This window comes from Physella acuta, unplaced genomic scaffold (assembly GCF_028476545.2).
Source record: "Physella acuta isolate Inbredline_101_S28 unplaced genomic scaffold, ASM2847654v3 ptg000076l, whole genome shotgun sequence".
Lineage (NCBI taxonomy): Eukaryota > Metazoa > Mollusca > Gastropoda > Physidae > Physella > Physella acuta.
In genome coordinates, this window is record NW_026731596.1 from 1131072 (window position 1) to 1151254 (window position 20183).

Here is a 20183-nt window from a genome sequence, read left to right on the forward strand (position 1 = left end):
ATCGACCTTGGGGCAGTGCAGTGTAGCATGTCATCAACCTTGTGGGCAGTGTAGAATGTCATCGACCTTGGGGCAGTGTAGCATGTCACCAACCTTGGGACAGTGTAGCATGTCATCGACCTTGGGGCAGTGTAGCACGTCATCGACCTTGGGGCAGTGTAGCACTTCATCGACCTTGGGGCAGTGCAGTGTAACATGTCATCAACCTTGGTGCAGTGTAGCATGTCATCGACCTTTGGACAGTGTAGCACATCATCGACCTTGGGGCAGTGCAGTGTAGCATGTCATCAACCTTGGGGCAGTGCAGTGTAGCATGTCATCGACCTTGGGACAGTGTAGCATGTCAACGACCTTGTGGGCAGTGCAGTGTAGCATGTCATCGACCTTGGGATAGTGTAGCATGTCATCGACCTTGGGACAGTGTAGCATGTCAACGACCTTGTGGGCAGTGTAGAATGTCATCGACCTTGGGGCAGTGCAGTGTAGCATGTCATCGACCTTGGGGCAGTGTAGCATGTCACCGACCTTGGGGCAGTGCAGTGTAGCACGTCATCGACCTTGGGGCAGTGCAGTGTACCATGTCATCGACCTTGGGACAGTGTAGCATGTCACCGACCTTGGGGCAGTGCAGTGTAGCATGTCATCGACCTTGGGGCAGTGTAGCATGTCATCGACCTTGGGACTGTGTAGCATGTCAACGACCTTGGGGCAGTGTAGCATGTCATCGACCTTGGGGCAGTGTAGCTTGTCAACGACCTTGGGGCAGTGTAGCACGTCATCGACCTTGGGGCAGTGTAGCATGTCATCGACCTTGGGGCAGTGTAGCATGTCATCGACCTTGGGGCAGTGTAGCATGTCATCGACCTTGGGGCAGTGTAGCATGTCATCGACCTTGGGGCAGTGCAGTGTAGCATGTCATCGACCTTGGGGCAGTGTAGCATGTCATCGACCTTGGGGCAGTGTAGCATGTCATGGACCTTGGGGAAGTGTAGCATGTCAACGACCTTGGGACAGTGTAGCACATCATCGACCTTGGGGCAGTGCAGTGTAGCCTGTCATCGACCTTGGGGCAGTGTAGCATGTCATCGACCTTGGGGCAGTGCAGTGTAGCATGTCATCGACCTTGGGGCAGTGTAGCATGTCATCGACCTTGGGGCAGTGCAGTGTAGCATGTCATCGACCTTGGGGCAGTGCAGTGTAGCATGTCATCGACCTTGGGGCAGTGTAGCATGTCATCGACCTTGGGGCAGTGTAGCATGTCCTCGACCTTGGGGCAGTGCAGTGTAGCATGTCATCGACCTTGGGGCAGTGCAGTGTAGCATGTCATCGACCTTGGGACAGTGTAGCATGTCATCGACCTTGGGGCAGTGTAGCATGTCATCGACCTTGGGACAGTGCACTGTAGCATGTCATCGACCTTGGGGCAGTGTAGCATGTCATCGACCTTGGGACAGTGTAGCATGTCATCGACCTTGGGGCAGTGTAGCACGTCATCGACCTTGGGAGAGTGCTCTATCCTATCACACACGTGCAAGGGGTAGGACATTCTCTCACACCAAAAACATTTTTAAAAATTGTCTTTTCTTCTTCTCCGTTTTAAATAATTTTAATGTTGGAAGAGATATCCCCCACCAGAAATCAACTTGTTTGATTTTCTTCCTAAGCTTTTCGCCAACTGTAAACAAACTGCAAAGCAGTTAATATTTAGATGAACTTTCCAAAATGTTGACTTTGTATTAGATACTAAATCTATTTGCCGTAGCATTCTGTTTACAACGGGGTGTATTCTACCTTTATATTACCCATTCCACCTTATCAAGGCTATATCAATCACGAGAAACACCATCCGCCTTGCCTTCGTTATTGACAGCCGGATGTTTAGATGACAAACAGCAGGGTCACTAGAACTACATCAGATGTGGAAACGCCCCTGAGGGTCACTAGAACTACATCAGATGTGGAAACGCCCCTGAGGGTCACTAGAACTACATCAGATGTGGAAACGCCCCTGAGGGTCACTAGAACTACATCAGATGTGGAAACGCCCCTGAGGGTCACTAGAACTACATCAGATGTGGAAACGCCCCTGATGGTCACTAGAACTACATCATGTACAGCATGACGTGCTGGTACATGATACTTACTTTATTGTTGGAGGAAATCACATCGAAAAATACATTTAACAACGAAGAAAAATGGTGAATGGTTTTTATCAAAGTTAGACTAAAATGTTTTAGTCATTACTTCCGTTGTGACAGTTGTTTGAATTATTTCTTCCCCTGAGTTAAATATATTTTAATCATTACTTCCCGTTTGACAGTTGCTTGAATTATTTCTTCCCCTGAGTTAGTTAAATATATTTTAATCATTACTTCCCTTGTGTGAGTTAAATATATTTTAATCATTACTTCCCTTGTGATAGTTGTTTGAATTGTTACTTCCCCTGAGTTAGTTAAATATATTTTAATCATTACTTCCCTTGTGTGAGTTAAATATATTTTAATCATTACTTCCCTTGTGATAGTTGTTTGAATTGTTGCTTCCCCTGAGCTAGTTAAATATATTCAAAGCCAAGGTTACAGTAAACAAGTGAACTCTACTTCACTTGCCTCATAGACCGTCAGGTTGGAAAGGAAACTATCTATCTATCTATCTATCTATCTATCTATCTATCTATCTATCTATCTATCTATCTATCTATCTATCTATCTATCTATCTATCTATCTATCTATCTATCTATCTATCTATCTATCTATCTATCTATCTATCTATCTATCTATCTATCTATCTATCTATCTATCTATCTATCTATCTATCTATCTATCTATCTATCTATCTATCTATCTATCTATCTATCTATCTATCTATCTATCTATCTATCTATCTATCTATCTATCTATCTATCTATCTATCTATCTATCTATCTATCTATCTATCTATCTATCTATCTATCTATCTATCTATCTATCTATCTATCTATCTATCTATCTATTTATTTATTTATTTATTTACTTATTTATTTATTTATATATTTATTCTTACGTTAGAAACCAATTTATTTGTAAATGAATAGCAAAATCGTTGCAAGATTCAACAACAAATCCACAGACAGACAGACATGTGGACTAAACAAACAGCCTCTCAAAACGAAGGAGAAAACCATTTAAAAAGTCGCAGGCATGTACTGAGCATGTTCGTGTATTATATATTTTATGTTTGTTTTGCCAGACTAGCAGGGGCACTGCGACTGATGTTACTACATATATCAGGTCAACTTTGGTGATGGTACAGTCGATTGCAAGAATTTAGCTGCTGTTAATAATACGGACGTGCCAATTCGTGTTATATACCAACATAGCTGTCATAACACATTTGTCATGACAACACAGCAGACATCAAGACTTTAGGCGAACGATGATACCTCAGCTCGTAGATAAACTGAACAAAAGCTTTTAGTTCAGAACTTGAACAAAACCTAATAGGGCCACTCTGTCAACAATTATAGTAATATGCCGGATCAGCCACATAGCATGCAGGATCGCATGTCATGTACTGGCATGGGTTGGCTTGACTCTGTGTGGCCGTCCCCTTCTTGATCTTCTCCCCCAGCACCCTCTGAAGAGTCTCGGGGTCTTCGCAATCTGATTCGTTAACGTAAACGAAAATAGAACTCGTGCCCGCCTCGGCTGGTACAGGTGTGCAGTGCGAGAAGCCGCCCATTGCTTGAGTCGGGTAAGGGTACATGCTGGTTGAACCTACCACAGGCACCATCACACCTCTGTCCCGCTCGGAGGATGAGTTTCGTGTTCTCCGCTCCTTCTTTGAGGTATTGCGCTGTGTTCGAGGTCGGCTACGCTCTTCTTCGCTATCGCTTTCTGAACTCTCGGTCAGTTGTCGATTTCGCTTTTGACGTTTTTTTCTTTCCGATCTCTCTTCCTCCTCGTCAGAAGATGACTCTGGGGAACGTGTACGTGTGTGGCGCTTTGAACAACATGCCCGTTCATCACAATGGGCAAACTTTACGACGCGGCAACAGCATTTGGGTATGCAGCTATTTTCACACATACAAGTGGACTCACAAACTGCGTGTTTGCTTTTACTTTTACGCTTTGGTGTGCTTTCCACTTCAGAGCTTTCTTCATCAGGAGAACTAGCTTTTGCTTTTCTACTTCGCGGAGGACTGGGGCTATTTTCTTCAGAATCCTCATCTTCCGAATGTGCCACTGCTCGTGTTTTTTTCTTCCTACCAACTTTAGATGCAGAACCTGACACTTTACTTACACTTTCTGAAGTGGGCAATTCGCTATCTGACACTTCATCACTTTCTTGTGCCTTTTTGCTCCGACGGTTCATTTTTCCGTCCCCACCTTCATTTTTAGTAGGCTTCTTCTCTTTCTTTATCTTGGGTTTCTTCTGTGACTTTCTCAGCTTTTGAGATTTCTTATCGTGTTTTGCTTTTTTTTCACTATCTTCCGCGTCTTCTTCGTCCTCTGACGCCACTGGTTTTTTACTACGTTTATCTGGCTCGCTGTCAGAATCTAATGACGAAAGCGCATGTTTATTTTCTCCTACAGCAGTGGTTTCATTAGCAGAGTCTTCATCATTACCTGTTGAATCAACGTCTGCTTCACTTTCGTGACGCTTCCTGTCTTTCTTAATCCGACTTGCCTTCTTTGTCTTCTTTTTCTTTTTCTTCTTTAACCGTGGTCCTTTTGCACTTTCCGTCGCCTCCTCTTCGTCTGAAGTTCCTGCTTTTTTCCTAGATTTCCTGGACGGGCTTCGATCAGAATCTGCTGATGAAACAGCTTTCTCGCTGTCAGTGTCAGGTGAGAGCTGGGAAGGTGAGTCCACTTTCACATCACCCTCATCCTCTTCATCGATGCGGGACCCTGTAGGCTTGCCACCAACAGCACTAACAATTCGATCTTTATCTTCTTTGCTTGTACGTGTTCCATTCTTTGAGGATTTCTTAAGGTTGGGTTTACCTGGTGAAGTGGACGAGGCGAAAAGGTTAGGTCATCGAGCTAGCTACATAACACGACTTGCCAACTGTCATATTTTGATACGACCCTTAAAATAAATTGGTGAATAGAACTCACTTTACCATTATATTTTTTACTTTCTCGAATACGAAGTGTAGAGAAAGTGTTGTTATCGTGCTGAGAAATTAACAGATACTTCGACAGTTTTCGACGTTTTTTACCTCCCTACTATATTTTACGGACTGTAAAAGCTGTATTATAATTTTTCGAAAAGTCTCAATAGATGTTTTGAAAAATTATGACACTTTTTAATGTTCCTGAGTCTGAAAATCTTTTTTTTTTCATTTTGTCAATCTATGTGTGTTACTCTAAACAAGATAACTTGAGTACCGTCTCAGTTGTGTTACCAAATTTCCTATACAAGTTTTATATCAAATGTGTAGTTTTATTTCAACTTTTCAGTGATTTCCTTAAACCGAAAATTAGGTAAACGAAATTTCAATATAAGTATTAGATTTTATGGAAAGGTTCTTTTTGAACAATTTCCGGTAACTGGTAGTGGTATGTCGCACAATATCCTCGGGAATACGATAACTTAGATACTGTTTCAGTTGGGTAGGCTAAAATTCATATATTAGTATAAAATCGTATACTTGGAGTACTGTCGAAATTTGGAATTACCTCCGAAAGTGGTACTTTAATCTATTTCGGGTTTCTAAAATACAAATAACATAACTACCGTTTCAATTAGATGTGAATTTTTTTTATAAATAGGTAATAGATCTTATTTCTTGCTTTTGACAAATTTAAGTGATTTCCGTTGACCAGGAAAAGTACTTAAAGGAATTCCGATTCCTCAAAAATATCACTGCTACAGAACTGATCAGATGTTTAATTACTTTAAATTTTCCGTTCTTTTTTAATTTCTCGTATATACGAAGTATAGAGAAAGTCTTGTAATCGTGTTTAAAAAATCGAGATTTTTGCAAATCTCGATATTTTACACCTCGCTAATACATAAAAATATAATTTTGCAATCTTGTCCGCATCTCTGTGTGTATGTCTCTGTGCGTCTGTGTGTGTGTCTGTGTGTGTGTGTCTGTAAACACGATAACTTGAGTACCGTTACAGCTAGGTTGATGATATTTCATATATAAGTATTTTATCAAAATCGTAGATCCCTATCAACTTTTGAGCGATTTCCGATAACTGGAAGTGGTACTTTTTTTACTTTGAATTTTTCAAAAGCCTATAATTTGAGAACTATTTCAGATAGATAAATGAAATTTCAAATGTAAGTAAAAGAACTAATTTTCTACCTTCTGTCAAATTTTGATTAATTTCCGTTGCGGGAGTACTAATTTACGCTATTTCCGATTTCTCAAAATCTAATGTAAATTTATAAAGTACTAATAATATTTCGCACTATTATGCACATTTTATTTGGCGTTCACTTGTGCGCAATTATTTTTCTACGAGATTTTATTCTATTTTAAAAAGTATTTAAAATGGATTAAAAATCATGTCTATATCCCGAGTTCCCATTCCCTGTTTTTTTTTAAATCTAATATATAAAGCTCAATTCTGATGTAACATGTAATAAGTTTGTCGTTGACATACTTCCCTGGATTTAAGTGTTAGATTATTATCGTGCTCATAGTCTAAATTTATGAGTTAAAAAATTATTATTGAAAGTGTTGGGAAATAATTTTCATTTTTCAAACTGATAGTAATAATTGTCGGCATGTTCATTAAACACAATTTTAAAAAATTATCATCTTTTACAAAAATTCTAATTATGTCTGAAAATTATTTATATTGAGTCCTTTAGCACTTACTTCCCTTTGATGAATTAGGAAAACACAATTACTTCCCTTTATAAAACATTGGATTAGTGGAAAAGAATTTACTTTTTATTACTTTGTTTTGGTGTTGGGAAAAAATAATTACATAATTAGCGGGGATTGATCAAGTGCAAATGTTGTAGGTATTTTACGGATAAGCTTGGAGTATTATAATTGTTCATTTGGTTTGGTTTGGCACCTACGTTCGTTTAAATGAGTGCAAAAGACTATGAATAAGTTGGGGTACTATAGTCATTTATTAAGCTGAAACAGGCGATTCTGCCCCGGGCTAGACTGTGAGCACTTTGCGTTTATGTTCGCGTTTGTGTTTTCTTTGTGTTTAGGTATGGTTTGCGTTAGTGGTTGAGTTTTGATTTGGTTTTGTTCGTTCTTTTTTCGTTTTCGTTTGTGTTTTTTTCTTTGGGTTTGTATTTGTGTTTGTGGTTGGTTTTGCGTTTGGATTTGGTTTGTTTTCGTTTGCTTTTTCGTTTGTGTTTTTTTCTTTGGGTTTCTGTTTGTGTTTGTGGTTGGTTTTGCGTTTGGATTTGGTTTGTTTTCGTTTGCTTTTTCGTTTGTTTTTTTCTTTGTGTTCGTATTGGTGTTTGTGGTTGTGGTTGAGTTTGTTGTTAGGTTTTTGTTTTCGTGTGTATTTGTAATTGTGTTAGCGTTATGTTTGCGTTTTGTTGTTTTGGTTTTGGTTGGTTGTGGTTTGGGTGGGCAATGCCGGGTTTATGATGATTACTAAACACATAGGTAATGGTCTTTAACAAAAAGGTTTTTCACAGAAGCCAGAGCAGGGCCTGGCCGGGACGGCTAGTATAAGAATATTAGAGAAAGTTTATGGGAGATCACTCCCGTTTCATTGCACAAAATATTTACCTTTATTTGGTGCGCAATTCATTTTTTTTTACTCGATTCTATTTTTTTTAATTAAGAATTTAAACATGTATAAAAAAAATTAATATAGCCAGATTTTACTTAAAGTTCCATAACCTTTACAATTTTACATAACTAACCGTCACGACCAGGCCCTGCACTGGCCTCTGTGAACACCTATTTGTAAAGGACCATGACATGTGTGTTTAGTAATCAGCAGATACCCGGCATCGCCCACCCTAACCGCAACCAACCAAAACGAATAAACAAACGCAAACACAAACCGAAACCTAACCACAAACTCAAACACAAAGAAAACAAAAACAAACAAAAAAGCAAATCAAAACGAAAACAAACCAAATCAAAGCGCAAACACAACCCCAAACGCAAACCCATCCCAAACACAAAGAAAACACAAACGCAAACATAAACGCAAAGTGCTCATAGTCTATCACGGGGTGCCGAATCGCACCATGTGGGGCGCCGGCGGAACCGCTTGTTTCAGCTTAGTAAACGACTATAGTACCCCAACTTATTCATAGTCCTTTGCACTTACTTAAACGAACGTAGGCGCCATAGCGAACACGGGAAGGACCGGGGCGCAAAATGTTATTTGGAGGGGCGGGCGCAATAAGGAACCGTACAGGGTGACATCCGACTTATCGAAGCCACTGCTATACCCAATGTTGGCAAATCTCAGTTACATTTTAGATAGAAATCACTGTTTTAGGACGAACCAACACACATTTTTTATGGATGGTTGGAAGACTATAGTTTAAGTAATATTTGGGGATAGAGCTAAGACTCTCTGTGAAGTTGAAAAAGTGAAACGTCAATATTGGTTGACCGCAGTCTATTTAATTTGTACCTGTTGATCTGGGGGGGAGGGGGTTAACACGAGTACTGCCTGTTAAAATATATACATTTTATACGCAGATTATGAGTTTTTGTTTGTTTCAATTTTCATACAAGGTAAAGATACGGCCCACAAACATTGCTCAGACTCTTTCTAAAGTTTCATCATTTTAAATGCATTTGTACACAAAATCACGCTAAATCAGTATAAGATGAGTTTATTATTACCAGATGTAACTATGTCTTTACGATAAGATTTTTGTTTACTTGCACATACTAGCACATTGTTTGTGTTGGCCGAGGCTTATGTGAAAAAGTCTTTGTGTGCAACACTGCAGGTTTTTGTCAAGTGATACGGAATTAGTTTCGGGGACTGCAGGCTTTTCCTTCGTTGACAAAGGGTTGGTTTACAAGGCTGTAGATTGTACCCACTTGACAAAGGGTTGGTTTACAAGGCTGTAGATTGCACCCACTTGACAAAGGGTTGGTCTACAGTTGTACTGTTTTGACGATGTGTTATCTTTTGTCCGAGTCATCATTATGTTGCTGCCTGAACCAGGCCCGGGGCACGCGCCGGTCCTGTGGGTATCCTGGCATACAGCCCTGGCTGATTTGGTTCTCGTTCCACGAGTTCCCGTCATGGCAGTTATCCTTGTAAAATCCTGCCACTTGCATGGGAGGGCAAGACTGGCTTTGGATGTCGACCTTTGGGCAACTATTGAACAAGGGCGGGGCTACTGGCTGGTTAACACAGTTACACGGCATACCGACGGGCTGGTTGCCATACATGCTCGGCATGGCGAAAGGCTGGTTGTTGTAGCTGACTGGCATTTCATAATTTGGATACACACAGTTGCCCTGTGGCTGCACGTACGACGGCTGCGACGTATTTTGAAAGCAGCTAAGATAGTCAGTCGGGGGGCGTGACGGCATGCTAGTCATCGGAAAACAATTGTTGACGGATGAAGGTCCAACGGCCTCATAATTATTAGAACTCCCCACGCAATCAACTCTCTGTTGATAATCCATTGGTCCTGTACCGCTCTGCTCATACTTTCTGCTAGGGTAGCACTGTCTATCGGCCAAGTGGCTAGGGTCTTCCATCTGACCGTAACATCTGCTCATGTTTGCAGGTCCTCTGGTCTGCCATGGAGGGATGACAGTTTTACTCCGAAAGAATTCCCGGTTGCATTGCGCTTCACAGGCGGCTTGACATTTTTTACGTTCCATACAATATCTCTGGGCATCCTCGATGTAGTTTTGAGGCTTGGAACTGATGTCGCGATCGCTTGTATGTTGTTTGGGCTGACTGTGATACCCAGAGCAAGATCCGCGGGAATCTTCGTCGTACCGACTTCTTCTAGATCCGCGTTCTGCATTGTCGTCGCTTTCCTCCCCTGAAGAGACCGGTCTTGATGACTCCTTACACTTGGATGATCCGCTGGTTGAATTAGCGTCGTAGAAGACAGGCGAGCTGGACGGGGGCGTCTCATCACGCGAACACTTTCCCCGGCAGTTCTCTCCTCGTCTGTAAGCCAATCTATCATCCTGATCCGTTGGTGTGGCTATCCGTTTCTTGACGCAGGTCTCAGAGTTCGGTCTCTGTTGCTGTCTTTCATTGCGAGACCTCGCTTGCTGTAAGTCCTGGCTATCGGAGTGAATTAACCGACGCCTCTGATCCTCGCTAGCCGAGTGTCGGTTGGAGCCTCTTTCATCTTGGTATTTATTGGAGCAACGCTCTTTATATCCGTTGTCTCTATACTCAGGTGTCGTTCTGCCTTTACGACTATCTACCGTGTCTTTGATGTATCTATTCCTCTCTTCATCAGACCGCGATCTATTCTGAGCTTTCCTCTCTCTGACCGGCGAGGAGATCGCGCTACTACGGGTCTCTGCTTCAGAGGGCCGGTTTGACCATCTACCTGGTCTATAGTGTGCACTCTCGTTGAACATTTCTTCCTCTTGGAGGGAGACGCTCCGTACTGCACCAACATTCGCCACTGAAAGTTCCTCGGTCGATTCGTCTGCAGGAAATTTCCTCGAATCGTTATGGCTTAGAGGAATTTCCTCTTGCATGCCTAGAAGGGAATAGCAAATATTACTTGCATGAATACAGTGTCCAAATAAATCCTAATACATAAAAGCCCATGTGCGCACTTCTCTCTCTCTCTCTCTCTCTCTGTCGGTCAAATATTTTCCGACGCTATGAGATCAGTATCTTCAGCAATATATGGATAACTTAAAGATACGGATTTTTGTTGAAAATAATATGTTGGATGTACTAAATGTACAAAATATTTTTTTAAGACAGAAAATTTTAAAAAGGCATTTTCGAATGCAGAAACACATCTTTAATTCAGCAGCCGAAGAAGTGTTAATAGCTGTGACATCACTATCACGTGCAAAAAAATGACGTCAAACGGAACAAATAAAAAATATTAATATAAATCAATATTAATTAAAAGTTTCAACTACGGACAGTACACAACACTAAATGCGTCATTGATTGTAGGATACAAAATAGAATTAAAATTTGAATGTCGAAAATCATACACAATACTAACGACGTCATCTTCAGTAAAAATTGCTTCCCACATTTTTCTATTTGAGAATTTGAAGAAATTAGCTACTTCACTCAAATTGGATATAGATCCATAGATCCACGTACGCTATGAAATTTATATTAAAAATAATAAAAATGAAGTTTTGTTTAAAAAAAACACTTATTCCATTGAATAGCCGGGATTTTACGGAATCATGTCACTTAATCAGCGTGGGCATTTAAGGTGGTATTACGTTGACTAATAATTTTAATAATTTGGTATTAAATTTTCTAATAGGTATTGGTATCCTATCTATCTATATAGTACTCAAACTCAAGTTTGTTTACATGTTTGAATATGTATTTGTTTGTCCGTTTGGTTACAGGAGAGAATATGCACTATGCGTAGAGCTGTACAATACGTAATTAGGTAAAGAACAATTTTCTTTTTTTAAACAAACTGTTGATCACAAATTAATTTAAAGACGTTAATTAATTTATTGATATATTCATTGGTAGATTAACCACATTAATTATAAAATTTCAGAACAATGACTTTACTTATGGTGACTTCACATGATTTATTTACTTTTTATAACAATAATGGCGGCTACCATCGAAGAATGTGTTGCCCGTTCAAAAGTTTGATTCATTATAAAGCCAATTTTCTGTCGGCTATAGCTTTAACGATACGCCCGTTTGCTATTTTTATTAGGTTCCAACACTATTATAAATTTTCAACGATTCTTCTAATTTGAGTATACAATAAACTTCTCTAGATCTAGAGATCAGCTGTCGGACGGAGAGAAAGTCAATCCTAGATCTAAATTCTAGAATCTAGGTCAAACCAAAATTAATTAGTTAAAAATAAAAACAGTTAAAAAACCACAATCAATCAGTGAGCTTCTTTATTAAACTATGTTAGTCCTAAAATATTTTATATAAATCTTTGCTTTTTAGCTTCAATGATCATCTAATTCGAGAATACATTGGATTTATCTATCTAGGTTCTAGATCTAGAGCTACGGAAAAACTAGACTTAATGTAAATCCTACATCAAGACATTAAATTCTACATCTATAATCTAGACTAGGCATACTGCCTAGCTTCGCTTAGGTTTTTAAAAAACATTTGAGAATTTGAATACTTAATTATTTTGCGATGGATTGGGTGTGGAGTGCTTAAATTTAAACAGTAATTTCTAACTTTAGAAAATGTTGTGTTTGTTGTTAAAATTCCGTTCTAAGAGTAATAATGGAAAGTGCGCAATCTATAACTAAAATGGAATTAGATCTACACAGGTTCCATGAATAGTATATCTCATAATTTATGTCACATTGCCTTTTAAAATTAATTAATTAATTATGATACGTAACTGGATTAACAACTTAATTTTGTATCAAAACAAATGCTATACTTCGTCATTTTCTGTTTCTGTTTAAAATAGTAAACAATTATTTGAAAAACTAATAATTTTAAAAACGTTACCTCCCTTGAAAAATGAACGTATGACGAATGTCATTGTTTACTTATATTGTTTGCTTATATAAGAAATTATCTTATATGAACATATTTAACGACTATAATGGCTGTTTCCGACGGGAATAGAGTTTTTTTGTTACCCTCCAAGGTCGGTCTACGACGTCACATAATATTAAGGGGATCGTTCGTCAATTTATTTATATATATATCTCATATAAGGAGAAATTCACTCAAGATCATCTTTTAGCCCTCGTCGAGGGCTTTGAGTCTGACCAACAGTTTTTCCATACGGCCTAGTTATCTATAGTAGTGTATGCAAAAACTTAGCATGATGTACAGACGTTAAGTAACCTAAAAATTGTGTTAAAATGTCCCTGTTTTTCCCATAAAATACAAAAATTATATAGGGAAATACGACGGGTCAGTTTTGACCCTTTTACGAAGTTTTCCCAGATATGCCGAGTTTTTTGTGACACCCATAGGTGTTCTTCTAACACCTCACAAAATATCAAGGGGGGTCGTCGGAGGAAATTTTTTTTCGTAATAGAGCTCATATAAAGAGAATTTCACTCGCGGTCACTTTTTAGCCCTCGTCGAGGGCTTTGAGTGTAACCGACAGTTTTCCCTAAATGTCAAGCCATTGACCTAGGAGCATGCAAAAAATTAGCCAGATATACTGAGCTTAAGTACCCTAAAGTCTGCGTTGAAATGACCCTCTGTTTTTCCCATAAAATACAAAGATTATATAGGGAAATACAACTGGTCAGTTTTGACCGCTTTACGAAGTTTTCCCAGATATGCCGAGTTTTTTGTGACACCCCTAGGTGTTCTTCTACCACCTCACAAAATATCAAGGGGGGTCGTCGGAGGAAATTTTTTTTCGTAATAGAGCTCATATAAAGAGAATTTCACTCGCGGTCACTTTTTAGCCCTCGTCGAGGGCTTTGAGTGTAACCGACAGTTTTCCCTAAATGTCAAGCCATTGACCTAGGAGCATGCAAACAATTAGCCAGATATACTGAGCTTAAGTACCCTAAAGTCTGCGTTGAAATGACCCTCTGTTTTTCCCATAAAATACAAAGATTATATAGGGGAATACAACTGGTCAGTTTTGACCCCTTTACGAAGTTTTCCCAGATATGCCGAGTTTTTTGTGACACCCCAAGGTGTTCTCCTACCACCTCACAAAATTTCAAGGGGGGTCGTCGGAGGAATTTTTTTTTCGTAATAGAGCTCATATAAAGAGAATTTCCCTCGCGGTCACTTTTTAGCCCTCGTCGAGGGCTTTGAGTGTAACCGACAGTTTTCCCTAAAGGTCAAGCCATTTACCTATAAGCATGCCAAAACTGAGCCAGATGTAAAGAGGGTAAGTGCCATAAAATCCGTTTTGAAATGACCCTCTGTTTTCCCCATAAAATACAAAGATTATATAGGGAAATACGACTGGTCAGTTTTGACCCATTTCCCGATTTTTCCCGGACATGGCGAGTTTTTTGTGACACCCCAAGGCGTTCTCCTACCACCTCACAAAATATCAAGGGGGGTCGTCGGAGGAATTTTTTTTTCGTAATAGAGCTCATATAAAGAGAATTTCACTCGCGGTCACTTTTTAGCCCTCGTCGAGGGCTTTGAGTGTAACCGACAGATTTCACTAAAGGTCAAGCCATTTACCTATAAGCATGCCAAAACTGAGCCAGATGTAAAGAGCGTAAGTGCCATAAAATCCGTTTTGAAATGACCCTCTGTTTTCCCCATAAAATACAAAGATTATATAGGGAAATACGACTGGTCAGTTTTGACCCATTTCCCGATTTTTCCCGGACATGGCGAGTTTTTTGTGACACCCCAAGGTGTTCTTCTACCACCTCACAAAATATCAAGGGGGGTCGTCGGAGGAATTTTTTTTTCGTAATAGAGCTCATATAATGAGAATTTCACTCGCGGTCACTTTTTAGCCCTCGTCGAGGGCTTTGAGTGTAACCGACAGTTTTCCCTAAAGGTCAAGCCATTTACCTATAAGCATGCCAAAACTGAGCCAGATGTAAAGAGGGTAAGTGCCATAAAATCCGTTTTGAAATGACCCTCTGTTTTCCCCATAAAATACAAAGATTATATAGGGAAATACGACTGGTCAGTTTTGACCCATTTCCCGATTTTTCCCGGACATGGCGAGTTTTTTGTGACACCCCAAGGCGTTCTCCTACCACCTCACAAAATATCAAGGGGGGTCGTCGGAGGAATTTTTTTTTCGTAATAGAGCTCATATAAAGAGAATTTCACTCGCGGTCACTTTTTAGCCCTCGTCGAGGGCTTTGAGTGTAACCGACAGTTTTCCCTAAAGGTCAAGCCATTGACCTAGGAGCATGCAAAAAATTAGCCAGATATACTGAGCTTAAGTACCATAAAGTCTGCGTTGAAATGACCCTCTGTTTTTCCCATAAAATACAAAGATTATATAGGGAAATACAACTGGTCAGTTTTGACCCCTTTACGAAGTTTTCCCAGACATGCCGAGTTTTTTGTGGCACCCCAATGTGTTCTCCTACCACCTCACAAAATTTCAAGGGGGGTCGTCGGAGGAATTTTTTTTTCGTAATAGAGCTCATATAAAGAGAATTTCACTCGCGGTCACTTTTTAGCCCTCGTCGAGGGCTTTGAGTGTAACCGACAGTTTTCCCTAAAGGTCAAGCCATTTACCTATAAGCATGCCAAAACTGAGCCAGATGTAAAGAGGGTAAGTGCCATAAAATCCGTTTTGAAATGACCCTCTGTTTTCCCCATAAAATACAAAGATTATATAGAGAAATACGACTGGTCAGTTTTGACCCATTTCCCGATTTTTCCCGGACATGGCGAGTTTTTTGTGACACCCCAAGGCGTTCTCCTACCACCTCACAAAATATCAAGGGGGGTCGTCGGAGGAATTTTTTTTTCGTAATAGAGCTCATATAAAGAGAATTTCACTCGCGGTCACTTTTTAGCCCTCGTCGAGGGCTTTGAGTGTAACCGACAGATTTCCCTAAAGGTCAAGCCATTTACCTATAAGCATGCCAAAACTGAGCCAGATGTAAAGAGCGTAAGTGCCATAAAATCCGTTTTGAAATGACCCTCTGTTTTCCCCATAAAATACAAAGATTATATAGGGAAATACGACTGGTCAGTTTTGACCCATTTCCCGATTTTTCCCGGACATGGCGAGTTTTTTGTGACACCCCAAGGTGTTCTTCTACCACCTCACAAAATATCAAGGGGGGTCGTCGTCGGAATTTTTTTTTCGTAATAGAGCTCATATAATGAGAAATTCACTCGCGGTCAATTTTTAGCCCTCGTCGAGGGCTTTGAGTGTAACCGACAGTTTTCCCTAAAGGTCAAGCCATTTACCTATAAGCATGCCAAAACTGAGCCAGATGTAAAGAGGGTAAGTGCCATAAAATCCGTTTTGAAATGACCCTCTGTTTTCCCCATAAAATACAAAGATTATATAGGGAAATACGACTGGTCAGTTTTGACCCATTTCCCGATTTTTCCCGGACATGGCGAGTTTTTTGTGACACCCCAAGGCGTTCTCCTACCACCTCACAAAATATCAAGGGGGGTCGTCGGAGGAATTTTTTTTTCGTAATAGAGCTCATATAAAGAGAATTTCACTCGCGGTCACTTTTTAGCCCTCGTCGAGGGCTTTGAGTGTAACCGACAGATTTCCCTAAAGGTCAAGCCATTTACCTATAAGCATGCCAAAACTGAGCCAGATGTAAAGAGCGTAAGTGCCATAAAATCCGTTTTGAAATGACCCTCTGTTTTCCCCATAAAATACAAAGATTATATAGGGAAATACGACTGGTCAGTTTTGACCCATTTCCCGATTTTTCCCGGACATGGCGAGTTTTTTGTGACACCCCAAGGTGTTCTTCTACCACCTCACAAAATATCAAGGGGGGTCGTCGGAGGAATTTTTTTTTTGTAATAGAGCTCATATAATGAGAAATTCACTCGCGGTCAATTTTTAGCCCTCGTCGAGGGCTTTGAGTGTAACCGACAGTTTTCCCTAAAGGTCAAGCCATTTACCTATAAGCATGCCAAAACTGAGCCAGATGTAAAGAGGGTAAGTGCCATAAAATCCGTTTTGAAATGACCCTCTGTTTTCCCCATAAAATACAAAGATTATATAGGGAAATACGACTGGTCAGTTTTGACCCATTTCCCGATTTTTCCCGGACATGGCGAGTTTTTTGTGACACCCCAAGGCGTTCTCCTACCACCTCACAAAATATCAAGGGGGGTCGTCGGAGGTATTTTTTTTTCGTAATAGAGCTCATATAAAGAGAATTTCACTCGCGGTCACTTTTTAGCCCTCGTCGAGGGCTTTGAGTGTAACCGACAGATTTCCCTAAAGGTCAAGCCATTTACCTATAAGCATGCCAAAACTGAGCCAGATGTAAAGAGCGTAAGTGCCATAAAATCCGTTTTGAAATGACCCTCTGTTTTCCCCATAAAATACAAAGATTATATAGGGAAATACGACTGGTCAGTTTTGACCCATTTCCCGATTTTTCCCGGACATGGCGAGTTTTTTGTGACACCCCAAGGTGTTCTTCTACCACCTCACAAAATATCAAGGGGGGTCGTCGGAGGAATTTTTTTTTCGTAATAGAGCTCATATAATGAGAATTTCACTCGCGGTCACTTTTTAGCCCTCGTCGAAGGCTTTGAGTGTAACCGACAGTTTTCCCTAAAGGTCAAGCCATTGACCTAGGAGCATGCAAAAAATTAGCCAGATATACTGAGCTTAAGTATCCTAAAGTCTGCGTTGAAATGACCCTCTGTTTTTCCCATAAAATACAAAGATTATATAGGGAAATACAACTGGTCAGTTTTGACCCCTTTACGAAGTTTTCCCAGATATGCCGAGTTTTTTGTGACACCCCAAGGTGTTCTCCTACCACCTCACAAAATTTCAAGGGGGGTCGTCGGAGGAATTTTTTTTTCGTAATAGAGCTCATATAAAGAGAATTTCACTCGCGGTCACTTTTTAGCCCTCGTCGAGGGCTTTGAGTGTAACCGACAGTTTTCCCTAAAGGTCAAGCCATTGACCTAGGAGCATGCAAAAAATTAGCCAGATATACTGAGCTTAAGTACCCTAAAGTCTGCGTTGAAATGACCCTCTGTTTTTCCCATAAAATACAAAGATTATATAGGGAAATACAACTGGTCAGTTTTGACCCCTTTACGAAGTTTTCCCAGACATGCCGAGTTTTTTGTGACACCCCAATGTGTTCTCCTACTACCTCACAAAATTTCAAGGGGGGTCGTCGGAGGAATTTTTTTTTCGTAATAGAGCTCATATAAAGAGAATTTCACTCGCGGTCACTTTTTAGCCCTCGTCGAGGGCTTTGAGTGTAACCGACAGTTTTCCCTAAAGGTCAAGCCTTTGACCTAGGAGCATGCAAAAAATTAGCCAGATATACTGAGCTTAAGTACCCTAAAGTCTGCGTTGAAATGACCCTCTGTTTTCCCCATAAAATACAAAGATTATATAGGGAAATACAACTGGTCAGTTTTGACCCCTTTACGAAGTTTTCCCAGATATGCCGAGTTTTTTGTGACACCCCAAGGTGTTCTCCTACCACCTCACAAAATTTCAAGGGGGGTCGTCGGAGGTATTTTTTTTTCGTAATATAGCCCATATAAGGCGCCGGTCAGTCGAGGTCAGTTTTGACCCCCGCTCCGTAGACTTTTTGCCGAACCGTCACCGGCCCTCGTGTTCTATCGCCATTAGGCACCTTCGTGCCAAATTTGACGCGCCTGCGGCGCCGGGAAGTGCCCTATCGGGCACCCGACAACTTTGCTTTATATATATAGATATAGCTCTATCTAGATCTAGAATCTATATATTCAACTATTTCAGGCCTTAATTATTAAATATAAATCTTTGTTTGTTTAGGTATGGAATAGGCTAATTTGGGATGTAATTTAATTTGAAATAATAGGGCCTATTCGCGTAACTGAAGTTTCTTACTTTACAGTATATTATAGACTTAATTCTGCACTTAGTCGTAAGTCCCCACTTAGCAAAGATGACAGTATAATAGTTACCATGCGGGTGGTAAGCGTTCGAGATACATCACGTCAATATTATATTTTTTTCAATTCCTATCGTGACTCGGCGGGAGACAGGGCAAGTGAAGTAGAATTCACCTGTTTCTATGTCCTCGGCATATGAAGACCCATGCTCGGCATAGATCAATGTTTTAAAACGATAAAATCATGTCTAAGTCTTGGTGGGACACAGGGCAGGTGAAGTAGAGCTGAGTAGGTCACCTGTGACGTCAGCGTATGAAGGGATAGTGTGGTCAGACCCATGCTCAGCCGAAACAGGTGTTTTTAAAAGACAAAAACATGTCTGAGTTTGCGGGATACTGGGCAGGAGAAGTAGAGTTGATCTCTTGTATGTGACCTCAATATGTGAAGCGATAGTGTGGTCAGACCCATGCTCAGCCGAAACAGGTGTTTTTTTAAAAGACAAAAACGTCTGAGGTGTGACGTCTTTTTAAATGTGGGGTCTGGTTTTTTTTTTACGATAAGTGACAGACGTGCTGTTATTTATGGATGACCCGCGAAACCCACAGTTATCCAAAGGATGACGGGTAGTCTAGTGTTATATTAAATGTTTCGGATATTTAGTTTTGGTTATTTCTATGCGTGGCACTAATATCGATCAACGTTAGTAAAGCACGTTGCGCTTTGACCAATAACTATTTTATTAAAACAAATTTTTCAAACAAGTATCTCTATACTACTAAAACTCAACTTTGTTTACATGTTTGAATATTTATTTGTTTGTCTGATTTACTACTGGTGAGAATCTGCCATATGTATAGACCTGTAAAATAGCATATAGGTAGAGAACAATTTTTCTTTTCAGACAGACTGTAAATCACAAATTTATTTAAAAACGTTAATTAATTTATTGATTGATTCATTGGTAGATTAACCACATTAATTTTAAAAGTTTAAAACAATAGTTTTATTTTGACTGAATAGTGACGTCACATTACGTGTTTACTTTTTAGTACAATAAAATGGCGGCTTCTATCGAAGAAGATTGTGTTCCCATTTCAATGTTTAACGCGTTCTAAGGCTAATTTTCTGTCGGATATATTTTTAACAAGACGCCCGTTTGCTGTATTTATTACGTTCAAACACTTATATCAATTTCAACTGTCTTTTTCATTTAGTTTTACAATAAATTTCTCTAGTTCTACAGATCAGCTGTCAAAGGAAGAAAAAGTTTTTAATCTAGATCTAGATCTAAATCTAGGTCACTAGACTTAACGTAAAGTCTAGATCTAGACTTAATGTAAATTCTACATCTAGAATCTATTTCATGCCTTAATTATTTTATATAAATCTTTTTTTAGCTTCAATGATCATCTAATTCGAGAATGCATGGGATCTATCTATCTAGGTTCTAGATCTAGATATTGTAGGATTACTCGCTAACTTGGAGGCGTGGTCGGTTGCTAACAACAATATGGCGTCCGGACTGGACGCATGACTTCAGATCATTTTAGGCCATGTTTACCCCAAGCAAAATGGCGGGT

The 20183-nt window shown here is 39.9% G+C and overlaps 1 protein-coding gene across 1 annotated transcript in view; it reads right to left on the reverse strand.

The window, feature by feature from the left end:
• Positions 1-3184: 3184 nt before the first annotated feature.
• Positions 3185-20183, reverse strand: part of LOC131953326 (uncharacterized) — a 30118-nt gene continuing 13119 nt past the window's right edge. Inside the window, exon 4 of the mRNA XM_059316468.1 lies at positions 3185-4986. Coding sequence (XP_059172451.1) covers positions 3494-4986 — 1493 coding nt within the window. The 3' untranslated portion in view covers positions 3185-3493. The remainder of the gene's footprint in view (positions 4987-20183) is intronic.